Genomic DNA, 21673 nt, shown 5'->3' with positions numbered 1-21673 from the left:
ATTTAGATATAGAGGTCCATGATGCTATCAGACCAACCAATTATGTATCATATTCATGTGTAGGCTTCTCAATTGTGCGCATATAAATTTGCATCTGACAATAAAATCTGATAGCATCAGATTATGGATAACATTTTGTACCTTTTCATTCCTTGTAGCAATAGTAGAGCGTTTAGGGATAAAGAAGTTGCCTACTAGCAAATCCATATCTCTTGGGTGAATGCCCTGCAATCAGTCAGAAAATGTTATGTTAAAAAGCTTTTGCCTAACCACTCTATTTTTCCCATCATATGTAGACTCTTATAGTTTTTACACAAAAAAAAACGAAAAAAAAAAAAAAACCTTGACTGAAGGTAGCTCAAAAAGAATATTAAATAGAACGGGTTGCATGACAGTTTGAGCAGCTAAAGGATAAGTTGCAGACAGTATTTTTTTGTTCACTATTAGTTACAAAAAATGGAATATTCTTTTGGGTGAATGCCCTGGAAAATCAATCAGAAAATACTATGTTAAAAAGCTTTTGCCTAACCACTCTATTTTCCCCATCATATGTACACTCTTATAGTTTTTAGTTTTTACACAAAATAAAAAACCTCAGCTGAAGGTATTTCAAATAGAATATTCAATAGAAAGGGTTGCATGACAGTTTGAACAGCCAAAGGATAAGTTGCAGACAGTATTTTTCTGTTCACTATAAGTTACAAGAAATGGAATGTTCTTCAAAGCAATGTTGTGACCATTCAAAAGTTGTGTATGTTACAATGTACTAAACCTCCATCCTATACATGAGAATACTATCATCAAGACATGTGTTATCCAGGATGTATATAGCAAATTACTAGTTCTAACAGTTAGATGGTAGATCCAGGTGATAAAAATGAAGACTGAAGTAGTTAACCTATCGGGGATAATTGTTTTATGATCTTATCTATAAGACTTAACAATTTTCCATCGGGCACCTTCATAAGGCATCATGTATAGGATATATTCGGTGCTGATGTTATTAGAATAAAAAATTTTGTCCGGATGCAAAGCATTGCCAGTATTCATATGCGAGAGTGCAACATCTAACATAATGAAGATAAGATTTGGAGAAATTAATCCATGCCGAGAGTTAATTAACCTCTGAAGGCTAAATAAGATAAAAACAAGATGCATTCCTATTGGCCAAGCATTTGTGTATGCATATTTTGATACAGATGCCACAAAAAATATTGAAGAAGATCAAGTTGAGGTGCATCAAGTACTTGTATTAATAAGATAAGATAAGATAATGATATTAATGTCCAACAAAAGACCAACAAAAGGGTCCAAGGGACTGCAAGATAAAACAGAGAGGAACGTTCTTCATAGCGTGACTGTGAGACATCAGCTTCCTTTCTCTTCAAGGCCATAGAGACATCTCTTGAGAATATTTGGATCTTTCTATACACCCTAAACATGGATCCTAGAAGAGGAAACATAGGCTCTGTGATTACTAGTAAATGTTGAATGTGAAGTGCGTTTATGTGTCGCTGGCCAATATCCTTGAGAACTGTTGGCGCCCGACTACCTATTATTGGCAGATGCAGAGTACTTGTGTATCTGCCGGTAATCAAACTCATCCAATCCATTACTGGAAGGACAGCATAATAAAGGTCCATTGAAAATATTTGGAAATAGTTCTATGATCCTATCTACTGGTACTGTTGCACTCCATTCTGCCTGATTCAGCCCGGGCATTGTGAAGAGTATCTTCGTCTATGACAGGATACATAGTGAAGATGTGGAAGTTTCTGTGAAAGGGCAAATTGCCTCCGCCTGCAAGTATTCTTTGTGGGAAGCCACAATATTTGGCATGAACCTCTCCTATCTTGAACAGCCACTCATGCTTGTCGAAAGCAAAAACATGTAGAGCAGTTCATGGCATTCAGTGCACTAAGAGTAAGATAACAAGGTGAAGCTGAAGAGGATGATTGAGAGGTGGAGCCTACTGTCAAGAATTTTCAGATCAGTATCAGACTGCAATAATTACATTCAGTTAATCCACCTGCAAATTGATTATTGCATTCTTAGCAATCAGCATAATATCACTGCCATAAAGGGAGTTGTAACATATATTAACTAATCAACTGATTAGTTGTCAAACGAATAAATTAACCATCGGTAGTGATTAAGAGCAAAAGCATGATTTGGATAAATAACAAATACTTGTGAATAATGTAAAGATGCAATCTTAAGAAATATTAGTTAATCCTTCACAAAAGATGTCTCTATTCCCAAAGGAAGCAACCATTTGATACCAAAGATATTTAATGAGGATTTGATCTCATTCCAGATGCATAATCAAATCATTTCTTATTTATTCTTTTGTCCAAATTTGATTGCTCTCTTAGAGAAAATACCTTCACATAAACCGGTAGCATATAATCCAATCTTGTTATCAGGAACAGTGTGTACATTACACACTTATAAAGTACAGATCAGACAAAACAATTATCTTCCCTATAAGAGATATTGGAGACATATGTATACTTATAAAGTATGGATCAGAAACTGCAGTATCATCTCTATAGGCAATAGTAGAGACATACTTATGAAGTATAACTAAGGAACAGCTAGATATATCATCACTATATCTGATAGAAGCAAGCTTTAGTAGAATCCTTTGTGCCATATAAGAGACAGCTGTCAGAAACATTGAGCACAGTTGTAGTATATCTTATACCGATATATCATACACAGCTACTAACAGCCGGAAGGATACTAATTGCACAATTCATATTGTTATATCAGGAATAGTAGTACCGGTCAGAAAAGCAGAGATCACCCTTGCATAAATATCATCAATATATCAGAGATAGCAGTGTTACTCTATCCTATTTGCAAGATATTCATTGATAGTAATATATCATATTATAAGTGGTGTCAATTGTATACCCTAAGGGTACTCATTTATAAAGTAAATCATAATCTATCATTCTTAAATTGACTATCGATTATCATCAATCTATTGCTTTATGAAGGATTTTTAATGTCTTTTTGGAAAGAAGTCTCTTTCAATTGATTTTGTGAGTTATAGCCCCTAATTCCTAAGAATTAAGGGGACATTACTAGTTGAAGAAAATTCATTTTTTGTCTGTAGAGATAGATTTGACATCCAGAGTGTTGAAGTATGCTGATGTATGGCAGGGCAAAAAAGGCTGTAAAAACAACAAAATGAATTCCTAAGTATAACAGCACAGACCTCTGTAAACGGGAAACAAATTCAGCGTATTCAAGCTTTGTTGCAGGTATTTGTAGCAGGATCCATTGCAGAAATTTAAATATTTTCCATCTTTATTTCAGTCTCTTCAACAGATTTTGTATAATAGCTGAAGTTTCAATGTTTTCAGCAACTCATATACATAAACCTAGTAAACCAGGAAAAATGCCAAACTTCTTACCATCTGAAAAATGGCAAAAAGGACTGACAGGCATGCACCATTGCAAAGTAGCTATAAATATTATTTTAGGTTACAAGTAAATTCCAGCTCAGAGTGAAAGTGCTTGCTTAAACCAGGAATTAAACAAGAGCAAAAATGGCCTCCAGACACTCAGATGCATGCCATAATGGATTATCAGTAGTTTGTAAAGCTAGAAATAGAACACCTGAATCCTGAGTGCATGCCCTAGCACAAATTGTCCAAACATTCTGAAAAAAATCATAAACAGGTCATTCCACTAATAAACATGCAGCAAAGTGGGAACTGCACAAAATTTGTCGATGTGAAAATACATCAAAGAACCCAAAACAAAACACAAGCGCACACCATAATCAGGTTTCCCAAAAATAAGCTTTAAAAAAAAGTGTTCAAAATACCCTGGAGGTACACCATCAAGAGGCTTGAATGAAAAGACTTACAAAACTCAGGAAAGGTCCATCCATCCCTAGGCATTCTCCAATATATCACCAAAAAAATTAAGGAACACAAATGTAACCAAAGAACCTTGGACATGCGCCAATAGTGGCATGTTGTGATGGTTAAGTTGTTGAGTTGTTATTCTTGCCATTAAGGTTCAAATCTAATGGAGACGAGGTCCCCAGTTTGTGGCCTCACTGGTTCATAGCTCCAAGTCAAAGCGATTACCCCTCTTTTAAAAATTTAAAAAATAAAAGAACCTTGGACGTGTGTTTCTGCAAGAACATGCCAGGTTTAAGAGGTTAGAAAATGCTATGCCCTTGCAGATGCATTTCATGGACTCTCGAACTTTCAAAAAGATAAAATAAAATAAAAAACATATGCCCTGACCTGACTGAATCATTCCCAAGATTATGATAAAATTAGAAAAACATTAATGGTGGGGTTTCAACCATTTTTGGCAGGTTAAGCAAGCTTTGAAGTAATATTATCCCTTTATTTTCCATGTATAGTATTCAGTATGTTGTCAAGGGTGTAGTACAAAAAGGAGCTTAGGAACGAAAAAAATAGCAGATTGAAGTTTATTGAAGATTTAACAACAGATTTCTACCACTCAAAACACTTTTAGCATAAATTTCAGGTGGTGCCACAGTGGATTTTAAAGAATGATATCATCAGTTTGCTATATTTTTGACATCCACAGTTTCAGATGATTTCAGTCACCATAGCACAAGAAATAATAGTGATCAGATGGTCTGAAGTTCACTTAAGGAGTGCATGCAGACTTCCTATATTTCAAGGTTTCTGGCATACTGTAGGCGGATGTCAGATAACAGCTCCTCAAGTTTTGTGAGCAAAATTTTGTCAAGCAGATTGTGCCAAAGAAGAAATTCCATAGGTCAACTTACACAAGTTATAGGATTTCAAAGAATACAGTTTTGCAAGTAGTGGAGACAAGGGCTCATATGTGCACTTTTGAGAAAAAGTGGGACCTGTCGTTTTCAGAACAAAGAAGTCACTCTTGAACATCGAAGTCACTAAGAAGAATCATTTGACACAACAAACTAGCTATTTTTAGTTGTGGCTATTAGTGGAGGATAGTTATCGTAAGATGGTGACTATTAGTGGTGGATAGTTATGCTATGATAGTCTTCTAGAAGATTGATTCAAAGACGACACAGCTGAGAATTTCTTACCGTAGATGATGTATTGTAGAAAATCTGTAATTAGGGGATAGTTATTCTAAGATGGTCTATTGATTCAAAGACAACATAGTTGAGGATCTTTTACCGTATATGAAATTTTTTAGAAAATTTGTATTTAAGGTTTGCTTTGTGTGCAAGAAAACCATTTTAGCATAGAAATGTTAGTGGTGTGCTTGTTATTTATCATGAGTAAATTGCATGCAAAAGATTGTTAAAACTTATAAATAAGTGCTTTATGCATTTATATTTTTGGTTAATAGCGATTTTATTCTTACCTACTGCTAAATTGTTCAAGCTGTTTTCTGTAATCTTGTGTGTTGTTGTTTTGTTATGTCAAATAGACTTGTAATTAATTTTCTTTATTATTTATTTGGATTACTTATATTTGTTTCCAATCCAATCTTTGTGTCATATTTATCCTTTGTGGTCTTTGGATTTGACTAGGAAGCAAGAGCATTTTGTTGTAGGACTGTAGGTTATTTGCTTGCAAGGCAGAAAAAATACATTTTTCTCATCTTCACTAGAAGTGTTGCTTGGGTTTAGGCCCATACTTACAGACGAAAAAGACAGGTTGTTTATGTTGCTAATTCTTGTAGGGTCTTTTGTTTTACTTATAAGGGAATGCTCCCTTCTAGTCAAAGAATAGTTTTACCTTTGACATCATTCAATTTTTGTTATCCTGAATGGGGCATATAAAATGATGCCAAGCAGTACAATTACTTTGAATTGCAGTGTTGAGACTTGGACATGGCAAGAAAAAATTTTGAATTCAACTCAAACATACTACCAAAACAAAATAATGACTCAAAAAAGCCCAGCATATTTTAAGAAAAAGGAAATTATAGTATTGCATTTCTTATCAAAAATAAGTCAAATATACATAAAAATATAATTAATTAGATCTTGCATTCAAATTTACGCAAAGAAATGAATACAAAAAGTCATATTGAAAGTTGAACTTCAACCTTGAATGCCAATGCCTAATACAACTCAAAAATGCTTTTAAATTTGGTATGCTGAAACTTGTTTCCCGTACACAACAGTGGACTTGGAAATCCATTTACATGGGATTACCAAAAAAATACATAAAAAACTCAAACAAATGTTGAAAGGATCAACTCCTCCCAACAATTATTACAAGTTAATTGACCCTACATCACTTTGGATATGTGAGTAAGCAGCCATAGCCATTCTATCTACAAAAGAAGAGCAATGTCATCTTGAACAATTTCTCTGTCTTTAATTGTACGACCTTGCACTTCCTTGTTCCCCATCACTACAAACTATAAGTGTATATATCAAGTGTCCTCTTCAACTTGTCTACCCCTCACATATATTGGCCTATGGGGGTCTTTCCCATTCAAATCCCTATTTTAAGTCTAAAGCATTCTGATCGTACAGCCCAGATTTGTCCTTATGATATGCTTTTGTGATTCATTCTTGAAACAATTGGTTGAGCTTAGGCTCCTCTTCCACCTTCTCCTACCATGCCACCCATGCGCAAACAACTCATCACATGGACAAATCTTTCTTTCTGCACTTTCAAGAAAATGTTTTGTAATGTCCCCATTTTTAGCAAGGTCCTGTGGTTGGCTTGGTTAGTTCACCATCACGACCCTTGTGAGCTAACACTAGGATGAGGGTCTCAGTTGGGGGGTTATAGGCTTTTCAGCAGCCTATGGTGTGTTTTGGCTCCATTTGAGGGGACTTACTATTTATTGTAAGTCAAAATGTTGGTTTCAATGAGCTCAGATGAGTTTGAAGAGTAGAGTGATGCTCTCAATTTTTTTTGGGCTTCTGGTTTGGGCTCCAAGAATCTTGGAGGGAGCGTCTATTATAGTAAGTCACCCCAACAGGTTCATTCATCATCTTTCATCATCAGGATCACTTGGGTATTGTTAGATTTCAATTGTGATACTTCTTCAGTTGCTTTTGCAAGACAAGTGAATTATTATTATTATTTGTTATTTTTCTTATGATCGCCACAAATGTAATAGCACTACCATATTTTTGGTATGTGTGTTCCAAATGCAACATCCTCTTACATTTATATTGACAATAGGCAATGAATAGACATGTCCTATGAAGGGACGTGTCTATTTGTTAATCAAATAATTAATATAATAATATATTTAATCATATATATATATATATATATATATATATATATATATATCAATTATATCTCATATAATTATATATATGTTTGTCTAACAGAAGCTATCAAACATCAACACTCCCTCTTAACTAAGGAGAATAAACACAAGACACATATTACACCATTGGTAATATTAGGAATGACAAATTTTAAGGATGTCTCATTTAATATCTCAAAAGTTTTCCACCATTTGATATCGCATTTGATATCACGAATATTGGTCTTCCAGAATATCAACACATGATATTCACCAAGTACTCAAATAAGGTTTGATTGCACATCTAATATCAAGAGTATTGGCCTCCCAGAATATCGATGATATTCACTAAGTACTCAAAAGGTTTTGATATCAAGAGTATTGGCCTCCCAAAATATTAATCATATTCACCAATTACTCAAAAAAAATGTTTTGATATCACATCTGATATCAAGAGTATTGGCCTCCCATAATATCAATGATATTCACCAAATACTCTTTGAGTAATGGCCTTCGAGAATTTTGGAAAAAAGACATTCACCATATACTCAATTTGTTTGATCTCATAATACAAGTTACTGTAAGATCATCACATTACAGTAATTTCTGCAAATACAAGTGACATCAATTGGAAGTCGTCACTTCCTCATGATGTACATAGGGGGTAGGCCCATTAAAATCACAGTCACCAAGTATATTCATGAAACACAATCCTCTTGACTGCTACAATTTATTGATCACTATAGAATCCATCTCAACATGTTTTACTCCCTCTAAATCACTAAAAGTTGAATCATATTCTCTATTTGCTCCCTCTCTTTCAAGGTTGCCTCTAATGAAATGCCAAGCTCCCTTTGAACCTCAATCTTCCTTTTCCTGCAACAACATTCTCAAAGGAAAAGATCAAGGCACATAACTCTTCTAGTACGTATTGGAAATATAAGTAAGGGAGACTAATATAATACTCAATATAAGATCTTTCCAATAAAATGTAGATAATTTATAAACTAACATCAATCCCTCTTACTTTGAGAACAATCCCCATTATTCCGATATAAATATCTATTTAAATATATACACTGGACATGCATGCATACATTCCATCTTCTACGTGCATATTATGATCAATATTTCCAACAAGTTATTTTCTAAGATGATCAATTTCCAAATCTATATTCACTTATATTCATTAGAAATTATTTAGAATATATATATATATAATCAACATATATATATATATGAACATTTATGTCGCTATATATAAATGAACATTAATTCATAGAAAAATAAAATAAATTATAAACTTACCTCTTATATCCTGCCACGTGAACTTTAACTCTAACCATTCCAATAACTAAATTGGATATATTTTCTTCTATTACAGAAATTTGTGGTTTTCTATTCTAATTTCCATTAAACAAATCATATTTACCTTTAAATGATATGGATATGATATGTTAATATATCGTAACTAGGCGTCCCGATATGTACAAGCGACGATTATTTTACTGATTTGACCAGCATGTCGCTGACCTTGTTGGAGTTTGCTTGTGTTTTGTACCTGTACCTATCCACGTCACAATCCTTCTGCCCGACTAGGCACCATGGTTATCCGTAGGTGATTTGTTAGACTTGTTATTAATATGGGCCTAACATGTTCTTGGTGATGGCCCAACTCGTGTTGACCTCCACTATCAATGGTGGAAAGTTTTTTTTGTTATTCAAATTTCCTTCGGGTCCACGTGATTTGCATATCTACCCCGTACCCACTTAGAATCCTAAGAGTGTAATTCAATTCGATTAAAATTCTAAACTCCTCTTTGATTTCGTTCATTTATTCTTCTTAATCACTTGGGTGGTAACAATTTAAATTGTCTCCTCTCTTTTATCATTTTCTTACTATTCCAATCTCTAATCACCAGTGTGCAATCCCACAAATTATACATGGCATACAACATACGTGTGTTGACAATTAAGACTTCAAGCTTGAACTCTAATTGGAACACCTTTTAGTCGATTAATATAAGGCTTGTTGTTTTGCTTAAATAAACATCACTTCGCTCCGTCTCCTCAAATTAAATAAACATCAGATTTATAAATTTTCCCATTCCTGACGTTCTTCAACCAAAATAACATTTGCTTGGGGTGGAGTTATTATAACCTTGCATGGAAAAATTGTGTTGGGTTGGCAATGCCCATGACATGGAAATAGTTTTCACCATTCTTGTATGATCAACATCACAAAGGGTGACATGACAGTGATCAACATCCCAAGATTTGCTAGATTTTTACTTTTAACCAATAGTTTCCATACAAGAGATAACATCAGCATTATTGCTAGAAAGCTTTTGAGTTGCCCTGAACTGTCGAAGAGTTTCTCGCTGGCCCTAAAACATATGTTCCTTGGCAAGCAAACAATGAAGTAGGTGTGGACAGTCAAGATAGGCATCTGGTATGTTTTGCAAACACAAAGTGTTGGATGAATGTCAAGAGTCGTTAGAGGCACAAACACACATAGGAACACAAGGAGAATGGCAATTTACCAGGCCAGGAATGGGCTTTCCCATAGCAACAACTCCCATAGAAAGCACCTATTGGCTTAACCAATGAGAAACTGTAATGAATTGGTTGTCCATGTTATCCACAACAATTTCACGGAATGCCTACCAAGTGAATAAATCTCTTAAGCTCATCATATTAAAATCTTTATTATAAATTCATTTTCTTACATTTGTAGTTTTGGCTTTGATGCCATGTTATTTTTTTGAGGATCGCCGCAAATGTAATAGCACTACTATATTTTTGGTATGTGTGTTTCAAATGCTTCATCCTCTTAGATTTATATTGAGAATAGGCAATGAATAGACATTCCCATGAAAGGACATGTCTATTTGTTAATCAAATTTTATATATATATATATATATATATATATTGATCTCTCTCATGTATTTATATTTCAATTATATCTCATATAATTATATATATGTTTGTCCGACAGAAGCTATCAAACATCGACATTATTCCTCTAATATGCTGAGGTTGTTATTTTTGTTGGTGTTGTTTGTTGGTCACCTTAGTATCATAGCTCATTAGAACCGGAATGAAAAGTTTTAAATAGTGGGAACAAGAAAGAGAGGCCTTGTGTGTCAAAATATTATGCTATGGTGGAAAAGGTCAATTTTTGAGCCAAAAGCAATTGATAAATTATATTATAATGGCATTTTATTATATTTTAATGCTGTATGGAGGAAGCTTCTTAAGTGAAGTTTATTTGGGAAACTTGTGTCATTTGAAGATTATAAATATGAGGTCATTTGATGGAAAAGGACTCCAATTAAATTTTTTTTTTTCCTTGTTGTCTTTGTGAAACTTCTGAAGTTCTCAAATTTTGTGCCCTTGCTGAAGTATAAGAGTTTGGGATCTACAGCTGAAGTATTGTAGATTCAGTTTTGAGGATTGCACTTGCAATTGTGCTAAGGTATACAATTGCTTTCTTCTTCTATTGTATTTTTTTGTAGCTAAGGAGAAGCTTGCTGCCGGTGTTGTGTTTAAAATTATGAACAACTTCATAGAGACTGTTATATCAAAACGAGCCTGCAATATAAAGAATTACTTTGGGCATTTGTGGCTGCCAAGTTCTCCTGGAAGGCAGCTATTTGGGGTTCTACAGGCATCAATGGCTGTTCCTTTGGCCAGGACATCATCTTGGAGGTTGGACATTATTATCGAAGGGACTTGCAATATTCTTTTAGTGCTAAGAAAAGGCCTGCATTCTAATTTTTAAAAGGCTACTACGAACAGGTTCAGTATCTATTTTGCGTAATTCTCTATTTTCAGCATTGATGAATTGTTGCAGCATATTGTCTGAAGCATAGTAAGTTAATGAACAAGTTCAGAATTTGTTGTGAGCTATTTGTTGTTTCAGATTTATATATGCAAATTCACATGGCAAATTTATATACTAGTACTTGATATTTATTTGAGCAATGTATAAGGCTAAGGTTAACTGAATTTGCGAACAATTGTTGCATATTCCGATAACGTGTTTTGGAATTATAAATACCATATATTCAGTAATAATCGGGTTGCCTGCCAAGTGTTTGTTGAAATGTCAAATGTCTGAATAGGTGGTATTCCTAGAGTCATAACCAAACAGGGTTATTACATGTTTCTTCCTTTAGCAGTTTTGTCCCTTCACACATCAGCTTTTGCCCTCACACTTACCATTCATGTTTTGACCATGCTTCCTCTTGCTTTGGCACAACCATCCTGAACTTCTAGGATGGACATGTCAAACTGTCCTTTAGACTTGTCCTTCAACCCTTCGTGCATTGATATTCAATGACACTTCACCAACATTCATGTCCATTGTATATAGACAACACAATGAAGAGTAGTTGCTGCAGAACTAATTTGAAGACCAGGTGTGAGAGTTACAGATTTAGCTTGGACTTGTTAGAATTATTTTCCACGCTATAAATGAGCTGCAGGCCAAAAACTCAAAATACTAATTCTTAAAGAAGTTCAAATCCTAAAGATTTAATAGACTAGGTTACAAAATTACAGAAGTGCATAAGTTATGAGCACACATAGGATCCTAAGAAATCTGCATGCACCAAATTGACAGATCATGCATCTCTCAAATAGGACCTTGTGTACTTAGAATCTAGATAGATAGATGATGAGAAAGAGAAACAATAAATACTCCATCTGGGACAGTTCAAAACTTAAGGAACGTTGAATACATGTTTAAGATCTTCTCGCATTTTGAATCCTCCAAAACTTAAGAACCACTAAATACTTGTTTAAAACATTCTCACAATTTGAATCCATACAAATATTCATCACATTACTCAATCAAGTAATCAATTCCGAGCAATAAAATGCTAATTTCCATGTACCATGAAGAAGTATAATGAGATGCAATAGGCACATGCAATGTGTTGCTGGCTGAATCCTGGCAATAAGGCAAAAAGTGCAATTCATAATGTCAGAAAGAAAGCCTTCAAACTCAACAAAGATGGAAATAAATTCCAGTTGCTTCTTATGATAGAAGAAAGCGAGATAGAAGCAAAGTAATGTGGCTTTCTGCCAAGGCGTTCTTAAAGAAGGTGGCAAAGTCAAAGGTGTGTTTTGCTTTGACTCCAAAGCTAAAGCAAAAAGTGGTGACTTAACTATGCCAAAAGAAGTAAACAATAAGATAAAAGAATACAAGATCATAATTTAGGTGACTTGTCAACTGAGTTGCCACATATGACAAATATTTCTCATTGTATGGATTAACATTTTGAAACCAAAAAACTAGATTACCAAATATGATACCGCATAAAATAAGCCCATCCATGAATAAAGAAACCAAAAAGCAAGTTCAAGATTTATTAGATAGTGGTTTGATTAGAGGAAGTTTGAGCCCGTGTGCAGTCCCAACAATGCTTCCACCAAGAAAAGATGAAGAATGAAGGATGTGTGCGAATTGAAAGTGCCAAGGACTGATGATTGATGGGGATTGCTTGAAAGGTGCAATATATTTCTCCAGAATTGATTTATAGTTATTCTCATCATATTAAAACAAGAGAAGTTTTAATATAAAATGACCTGTGTAAAAGGTTGTATGTCTGGTTGTTCCTGTTGCTTGGACTAATTAATACTTCATCGTACTTTTATGACATTGATGAAATGTTGGAAATGTTCTTGGGCAAATTATCATAATTGTGGAGTATGTGGAAGAATTTTCAGTAAATAAAATTAAAAAATTAAAAAATTCAACGCACATAAAATAGGTATAGTGAGACATTGAAACAGTAGAATTTCGATTAAATTGAAAAGGTGTGCATCAAAGAAGGAAGAGCTTATACTAGAGGTTGTGATTTCCAAACATTGATTGCAGACGGATCAAAAAAAGTTCAAGGTTATACTCGATTCACCTACTCTGAGGAGCACCAGTTTTATTGCTTGCCAAGCTTTTATACAAACTTTATAAGAAATTTCAGTTTAACTTCTGCATCTGGATTGAAAGGAAGAAATACAGCTCTGATGGGTAGTGGTAGATTTTTAAGTTTGAAGCTTTTGGAAATCAAGGTTACAAAATAGTGTTTGGAATGGATTGTGATGCAAGCCAAACAACAATTAGGCCAGTGTTCAGTCAAGTGGGAAGGCCAATTGCCCGCTTCAGTAATAATAGTGGGGGAAAAGCCTAAAACAAAGACTTCCGGGTGATTAGCACTTATTATCTAATCCAAACAGAAAACCTTAGAAATCTCTTGTAGTGGCCTCTAAATTAAAATAAGGAAGTTTGATTATTCCCATTATGGTGCATGGTCATAAACATTCAGCGTATGTATGAGAATTATTTCTTGATTGCTGATGTTGGTATTTCATTTGAAGATATCTTTGCAGTGGGACCCAATCTATATACCAAGTTCAAGGAAATCGCCAATATTAACATATATATAGTCTACTGACTACATAATACCAAAACCATTCATCTATGTCCACGGCAGAAATTACTGGTCAAAGGATAAAATTTGAGTATGGCAATTAACTGTATGAATTGGGATCCAGTATTATCAACGTAGTCGAGGCGATCAGCAGAGTTAATTCAAGAGGTGTGATCTAGGGATGGGAATCTTCAATAGTACAAATAAATATATAATTCATATGAAGTCGTATATAAGGAGAGGGGAATCAAGCAACAAAGATAGACAGCATGAGAAATATCAATGGAACAATTCAACTTCAAAGGGACATTAGTAATTACATTATCTTTCATCAATTTTATGAAGTATCCTGTAGGAGACAAGATTACAATCATTGAGCTGTGTATAATCATCGAAAGAGAAGGAAAGAAGACAGTAAGAACAGATTTCAGAACAGCAGTCCATTGGTATGAGTATCACATGATATGTATATGGTATAATAAGTGTTTTTGTTGAACAAATGATAGCTTCGGTCAGATGACTATGAATGACAATAAGATCAGTAGGATGATACAATTACATATGCATGTGTATACATCGATATTGATGTATACATAAACATATTTAAATGATTAAAATAATATAATCATACTGATCTTATTGATGAAACAAAGAAGCATCAATATCTGCCCAACTTGACTCCCTTGCTTCTTAAGCTGCTATATAAACTACATGGTGCATTGGCCCTCTAAACTCTTCATCTGGATCTCAAAATGGAAGGTATGCCACTACTTTATAATGGGAGCCCTGCACCTGCCTTTGCTCTTGGTGCCTTAGGCTATACCTCTTTTTGATATATACATACATATATATACCACTAGCTTGATATACTACGAAGTAATTGGATAACATTTGTTTGTTATTAATAGAGACCGAGAGGTCATTATATACAAAAGAATGGAACGATGTTTACTTAGGAAACGATCATAGAGAACAGAAACATTCTTTTCTAGCTGAAAGAAAGCTAAAAAAGCTATAGCTAACTAAATATCAAAAACATTCTAATATTTACAATACATTACAAAATAGATTACCATTAACTAATAATAGACGATTATTTATAATCCTAATACCCTTCGTTAATGGTGAATCTATCTACAACACCAAGCTATCCTCTGAATTTGACAAACTTATCAAACTTATCAGGACCAAGAGGCTTGGTGACAATGTCTACAGTCTTATCTGTGGTAGGAACATACTATAGATCTATTGTCCCATCTTCAACCAACTATCGTATGTAGTGACAGTGAACATCCACATGCTTGGTTCATTCATGGAAGATTGGATTTCAAGCTAATTTAATAACACCTTTGTTATCAACAAACAGAGTAGTCAATCCTATTGGTGACATCTACTTATCCCCAAGCATCCGACAAAGCCACATAGCTTCACATCCTACCTTAATAGTCCCTCTGTATTCGGACTTTGTAGAGGAGAGAGAAATTGTCTGTTGCTTTTACTAGTCCATGTGACTGCACCAAATCCCAAACTGAACACATATCCAAAAGTTGACTTTTTCTCATCAACAAAGCCTGCCCAATCTGAATCTGTAAACCCACTGAGTCTAGGATTAGAACTTTAAGAGTAAAGAAGTCCATACTTTGAAGTGCCCTTCACATAACGAAGCACACGCTTTGCTGCCATCAAATGATCAGCCTTAAGAGCTGTCATAAAGCGTAAGTAGTTCACTAGGAAGCTAATGTCACACCTAGTAGCAGAGAGGTAGATGAGGATGCCTACTAGTTGCATGTATGTAGTATCATCAACGGGTGGAGAATCAGACTTGGCTGATAACTTCGGACCTTTCTCCACAGGTGTAGATGCAAGCTTGCAATCCTGCATACAGAATTTGTCTAACATAGCCTTAGCATATTTGGACTGAGAGATGAATATACCAAAAGACTACTGTCAAACCTCAAAACCTAAGCAATATCAAAAGACTAGCATAAATTATGTTTGATTCCCTGAATCAAAGATGTCGAACTGCCAGTGATGATCAGATCATCTACATAAATGACCAGAAGGATGATGTCCCTATCAGTAGTCTTAATGTACAAATTTGAGTTTGAAGAAATCCTCGAAAAGCCTTGACCACTAAGGTACTTATCAATTTTTATGTACCATGCCCGAGGGGCCTGCTTCAAGCCATAGAGAGTTTTTACCAATCTGAGAAACTGATGGTCTTTACCAGCAACCTCGAAACCAAGAGGTTGCATCATGTAAGCCTCTTCATGGAGATCACCATTCAGGAAAGCACTCTTGACGTCCATCTGATGGACCTTCCATCCAAACTATGTTGCCATGGCTAGGACTAATCTGATTGTGCTCATCTTTGCAGTAGGAGCAAAGGTCTCCTCATAATCAATGCCCCGACGCTAAGAAAAGCCCTTTGCAACTAAATGAGCTTTGTACTTATCCAAAGTACCATCAAATTTGTATTTGATTTTGTAAACCCATTTGCAGCCAATGGGTTACCTCCCTGGTGGAAGATCAAGACCTAGATGTTATTCTTTAGCAGGTGTTGGCATTCAGATGTTATGGCCTGTTCCCACTCAAGAATTCCTTTAGCCTTAAAATGTGTTTCCTTGGAATGTGTTTGAGGTTCAAACACACTATGAATGTTGGCCATGAGAGCAAAGTTAACAGACTCTATGGGTTGCTCTTTTTTCGAGCAGTTCTCCCATCAATTAGCTCATCATCACGAAAATTAGCAAGTGTCTTAGCCCACCACTAAGGCCGTAGAGGAGAAGGACCAACATTACTATCAAGAGATGCTTGGTGATTAGGTTCCTCATCAGAAGAGCCTGATCAAACTCAGGTGAAGCATCTACAAATCAAGGTAATCCTGTAGGAGAAGTTGGAGGTGTCTATATAGGGATCACTGGTATAACTAGAGTTGCAGGAGCTACTAGAGCCCTCGCATCAGATGGACCTAATGGAAGCCTAACTCTCAAATCATGAGCCTTCATAGGCTAGTTTGCTGGATCACGAACAGGACAAACAGGCACGAAAGGTCATTGTTGCTCATCAAACACTACATCACGACTATAGATGAGATGAGATGTCTCAATATCGAGCAGGCGGTAGGCTTCGTGAAGACTATTGTATCTAGCAAGCATGAACTTATGACTCTTGGCATCCAACTTGGTGCGTGACACATCAAGGATCCAAACAAAAGCAAGGGAGCCAAAAACCTTCAGCTGACTGATTCTGCACTTGAGACCTAACCAGGCCTCTTTCAAAGTTTTACCTTTGACTAACATTATGGGTGACCGGTTCAACAAATAAACTGCAGTATTAACTGTTTCTGCCTAGAACTTATTCGGAACATGTCTGTGTTTGAGCATCGATCAAGCCATCTCGGTGATTGTTTTGTTCTGACATTCAACTACATTGTTCTCTTGTGGTGTGTGGGGTGTGGTTAACTGACATTTGATGCCATAAGTATCCAAGAAGCTAGAGAATGCATTAGAACAAAATTCCCCCCATCGTCTGACCTAAGAGTAATAATAGATTTCCCAAACTATTTTTCAACTCAAGGTTTAAACTTCTGAAATATGGGAAATGCATCTAATTTCTTTTTAAGGAAATACATCCACATTTTTCTAATGAAATCATCAACAAACAACGAAAAATACCTGGACCCAAGAATAGAAGGAGTGGCCATAGGACCACAGATATTGGCATAAACACGTTGAGGTACCTGAGAAGCTCACCATGATTCGACACTAGTAAAAGGTGTGCAATGTTGCTTCCCGACTTGGCATGCATCACAAACTCCAAGTTGTTGAGTTTGAATCTCTGGTAGTCCAAGAACAAGCTCATCCCAAGCAAGCTAAGAGAGAATGCAAATTTAAGTGCCCATATCACTAATGCCAAAGTGTGCTAATAGAAGACTGTCGAGCAGCCATAGCTAAGTCCCGAGAATCACCAAAATCAATAAGTCAGAAAAGACCATGATCCTCAAGACCTACTGCATGAGTAAACTAAGTCGCTCGATCAGTGATGTTACATTGATGTGAACTGAAGGTGACATCCAAGTGTGGAGAATGCCGTGGTAACTGACTAACTAGGAGTAGATTTAGTTCCATCCCTGGAATATAGTACACATTGAGGAAAATGAGATTCCTCCTAGCAAACTGAATCTAAATGTTGCCTTTGCCGACAACAATGTACTCTTCTCCACCACCAAAAATAACAAAATCTGAATAAGGTTGATAGTCAGAAAACCAGTCTCTACGATGAGTGAAATGACAAGAGGCAACTGAATCAATGTATTAGGCAGACGACTTCACATGATCTGTAAGTCTTTTAGCCATGAAGGCATAAAAGGCATATTTCGTCTGCTTAGTTTGCTCTACACTATTCACTTTGGGTTGCGAACCTGATTGCTTAGGTCATGCAACTAAGCATTTTCGACATACAACCTTCATGTGACCAAACTTGTGGCAATAGTTGCATTGAATGTTCTTCTTCCAGGAGCCATATGAAGCAAAAGCAGAAGACTTCTGCTGAGACAACTACTGAAACTTGCCTTTATCCTTCTAAAAGGATTTAATAGCAAAGGCTTTCTCTATGGAGGTGGAGGTGGAGCTAGAATTGCTACCGAACTATTGTTTCCACCTATCTTGCTGAAGCAAAAGTGTGCAAAGATCATTGAACTTCATAACAACACCAGAAGACGTGATGTTGAGAGTCTCGATAAAATGCTCATGGGACTTTGGTAAACTTTGGAAAGTGATAACCACAATGTTCTCTTCCTCCATCTTGCGACCGATGTAAAGCAACTGATCACGGATTTCCTGAATCCCATTAAGGTGAGCCTGGAGCAAGGTGCGCTCATCCATGATAATATAAAACAGAGTGTTCTTCAAGAAGAAATCTCTACTTTTGTCAAAAGTCTCATGAAGACCTTTCAAACGGGTCTATATTTCAGCAGTTGTCTTGCAAGATGGAATCTAAGAGAGTTGATCATCAGCCATGGATAATTTGAGAAGCATCACCGCCTCTCGTTTATTCAGATCCCATGTATCCTAATCAGTACCAGGAACATTCAGACACTTCATAAACCCTAGAACAATTTGATCGGTATTCTAATATTCAAAGATTGTTATGATTCATTGTTTCCAAGTGCCATAATTTCGACCATTGAATTTTGAGTTGTGCTTTAATAGAATGTTTGTCAGAGATGCCATGGCACGTTTTTCAATGAAAAATGTAAAAATCTGTGAAGGCACGTTCTTCGAGAGAGAGAAACGGAAGACCCAGAAAATTTGAAGGATGACCAAAAAAAGAGCTCGAAAAATCCAAAAAGAATATGTTGTTGATTTTTAGATCCGCTGGTTGAAAAATTGAGGCATTCTGAAAAACAAACAACAACACAATTGAGCTCTCGAAAAACCCACCAAGAATCTATAATCAAAAAAAATTCTGAGGTCAAAAATTAGGGTTTCAAAGAAAACCTTGATTGGCAACCATGGAGGGAGGATTTACAAAGAAAATGGCCGATTGTTGGAAAAAAAAGTCTGAAAATGGACAATTTTGATATAATGAGGGGCGTGTATGCTAGATCATACAAAAAATGACACCATAGCAGCGATTTGAAGTTGTGTTTTCTACAGACAAAGTCACGTTTTCTTCAAGCATTTTTCTGCTCCCAAAAATTCTCATCGTGAGCTGAGAAGCAGAGATTGTGGATAATACCAAACACATGTTGCCATGTGAAGTTGTTTGTGACGCGATTTCTAGAAGAAACGAGCTCTCTAATGAATATGTTGCTGCAATTTGCAGACTGATGTCGTGCAATTTCCAGTCGCAAGTTGCAGATTCTTTGCATCCCAAACCCTAGCCTGAACTAGGTATAACAAAGTAGAATAATTTAAGGAATGAATACTTTCGAAAATAAGGTTCAAATAATTTCAACAAGAAATTATTATTTTAAAAAAAAAATTCAACCTTGCTCTGATACCATATTACGAAGTAATTGGAAAATATTTGCTTCTTATTAACAGTGACCGAGAGGTCATTATATACAAAACAATGGAACAATGTTTCCTCAGGAAATGATCATAAAGAGTAGAAACATTCCAGTCTAGCTGAAAGAAAGCTGAAAAAGCTACAACTAACTAAAGCTAACTAAATATTGGAAACATTCTAATATTTACAATAGATTACAAAACAGATTACCATTAACTAATAATAGACGATTATTTATTATCGTAATATGATATGCATTTTTCTGATAACTAATGAATGCTGTAATACAGAGTTTATGTAATATCATGTATGCTTTTTGTCTGCTACAATGAGCCATAGTAGGGAAATGAGAGGGTCATTGAAGGGAAACTAGTGATTAGGTCACCTTCTAAGCACACCACTTCATGGTTTATGACCAAGGAGTCACATGGCACCAAAGGGAGACAAGGGGACTGCCTTTGGGCTAAGAAAGGAGGGACAATCTGCGCACCCTGTTATGAATGATCCTTGTGACCTCTATCATGGTCATGCAATGCATATAGGTATCAATCATTTATATGCAAGATAGAAGTAGCAAGGATGAGGAAAATGGTGAAATGACACCACACTAGGTAGGTCACCTCATATGTATGGCAAAGGACCACATGAGGCCAAGAGGAAGGTATATCCACTCTTTGGCCTAGGGTAGGGATCTTTCAATCACCTAAAAAAATCACCCTATCTTATTATGGTTTAGATATCTTAATCAGATTCAAGTGATCTTAATCAGATTCAAGGGATCTATTAATCTGATATGTGTTTATCTATAACTCAAGAATGTGTAATTGTGAATTATGATTATAATGTTTCCAAGCTTGCTTGTAGTACTCAATCAAAGCAAAAGGTACCACTAAACCCTACTCGTTTTTATATAGAAATTATAATCTACGGAAACATTTGGGTTCTCCTAATCTGGGGACATTACATCTAACTATATTATGTTCTTTGTTTTGTTTTGGATTTGTGAATTTAGGGCAAAGTATAAGGTGATCCAAGAAAGTGAAATTACAAGTCACCATTATTCTTGGAGTGAGTTCTTTCTCTTTGGTGAGAATCATTTTCTCTTTGGTGCAGCCTCCTACCCCTAGCGTAAGCATTATCATCATTTGTGGATGTTATTTCCCTGGGTGTATGGATTGTTTAGCTGAGGAAATAGTCATCAAATTAGCAGCAAAGGGAAGTGTAGCCTTAATTTGTGGTCTGAACTGGGTATGATAGTGATCAATTAAGTCATCCATTGATTAAAGATGAACTAGGCAATTGGCATTAAAGGTGCATATTATGAATGCTGTAACTTTTGTTCTGGTTTAAAGTGTGTAATTTCTGAGAATTATATTAATGGTAACTGATATTTGCAAATCAAAAAAGTTCTATGTATTTCTATTATTGTTGAAAGAAATTTGGTAATTGGTAACTTCTATAGCTTGTAACATTCTGTCATCCTAAAAAACTAAGATGTCCAATTCGCCCCTAAGGCCCTTGGAGCAGCCAGGGTACCAAACTGGTACATGATTCTAGTCCGGTCTGCCTGCTGTCAAAGTCAGACCAAGCCAGACCCAGGCGAATTTCTAAGAACTACAGACAAAATTGGTCTCACATGCAGTCAAAGTCACCAGCCAAGCGATTTTTGTTTTGCAAATTTGATTGGTTTTTGAAATCAACAACTTTAAAAAGTGGATTCTAAAGACTTATGTTGGCTTCTAACTTTCATTTGTGGTGTGCAAATAGGTTATTTTCTCTTGAGCTGGAGCAAAAAGGTGGTTGAGCAAGAGTTTGGTAGTGCAAGGAGTTAGAAGATTGATTTGTGGATCTTCATCAAGTGTTTGTGCCTCATTCCTACACCTTTGCCAACTTATAATGAGTGGAAAAAGTAAGTATTTTTTCCATTTGATTTTTCTTTTGTTTAAGTCTTTAATTTTTTTCATTTCCCTTTCATTATCCATAAGGTCCACCTATTTGT

At 35.6% G+C, this 21673-nt stretch overlaps 1 protein-coding gene across 1 annotated transcript in view; it reads right to left on the bottom strand.

Annotated features, from left to right (window-relative positions):
- LOC149551993 (magnesium transporter MRS2-2-like) overlaps positions 1-21673 on the bottom strand; it is a 162337-nt gene that overhangs the window by 127631 nt on the left and 13033 nt on the right. The window contains exon 2 of the mRNA XM_089787483.1: positions 142-225. Coding sequence (XP_089643609.1) covers positions 142-225 — 84 coding nt within the window. The remainder of the gene's footprint in view (positions 1-141; positions 226-21673) is intronic.

Source organism: Cupressus sempervirens, chromosome 6, assembly GCF_028749045.1.
Source record: "Cupressus sempervirens isolate cs-2001-9-10 chromosome 6, ASM2874904v1, whole genome shotgun sequence".
NCBI classification, from domain to species: domain Eukaryota; kingdom Viridiplantae; phylum Streptophyta; class Pinopsida; order Cupressales; family Cupressaceae; genus Cupressus; species Cupressus sempervirens.
The sequence above is the reverse complement of the archived record's forward strand: the minus strand, read 5'-3'. Positions and strand labels throughout refer to the sequence as shown.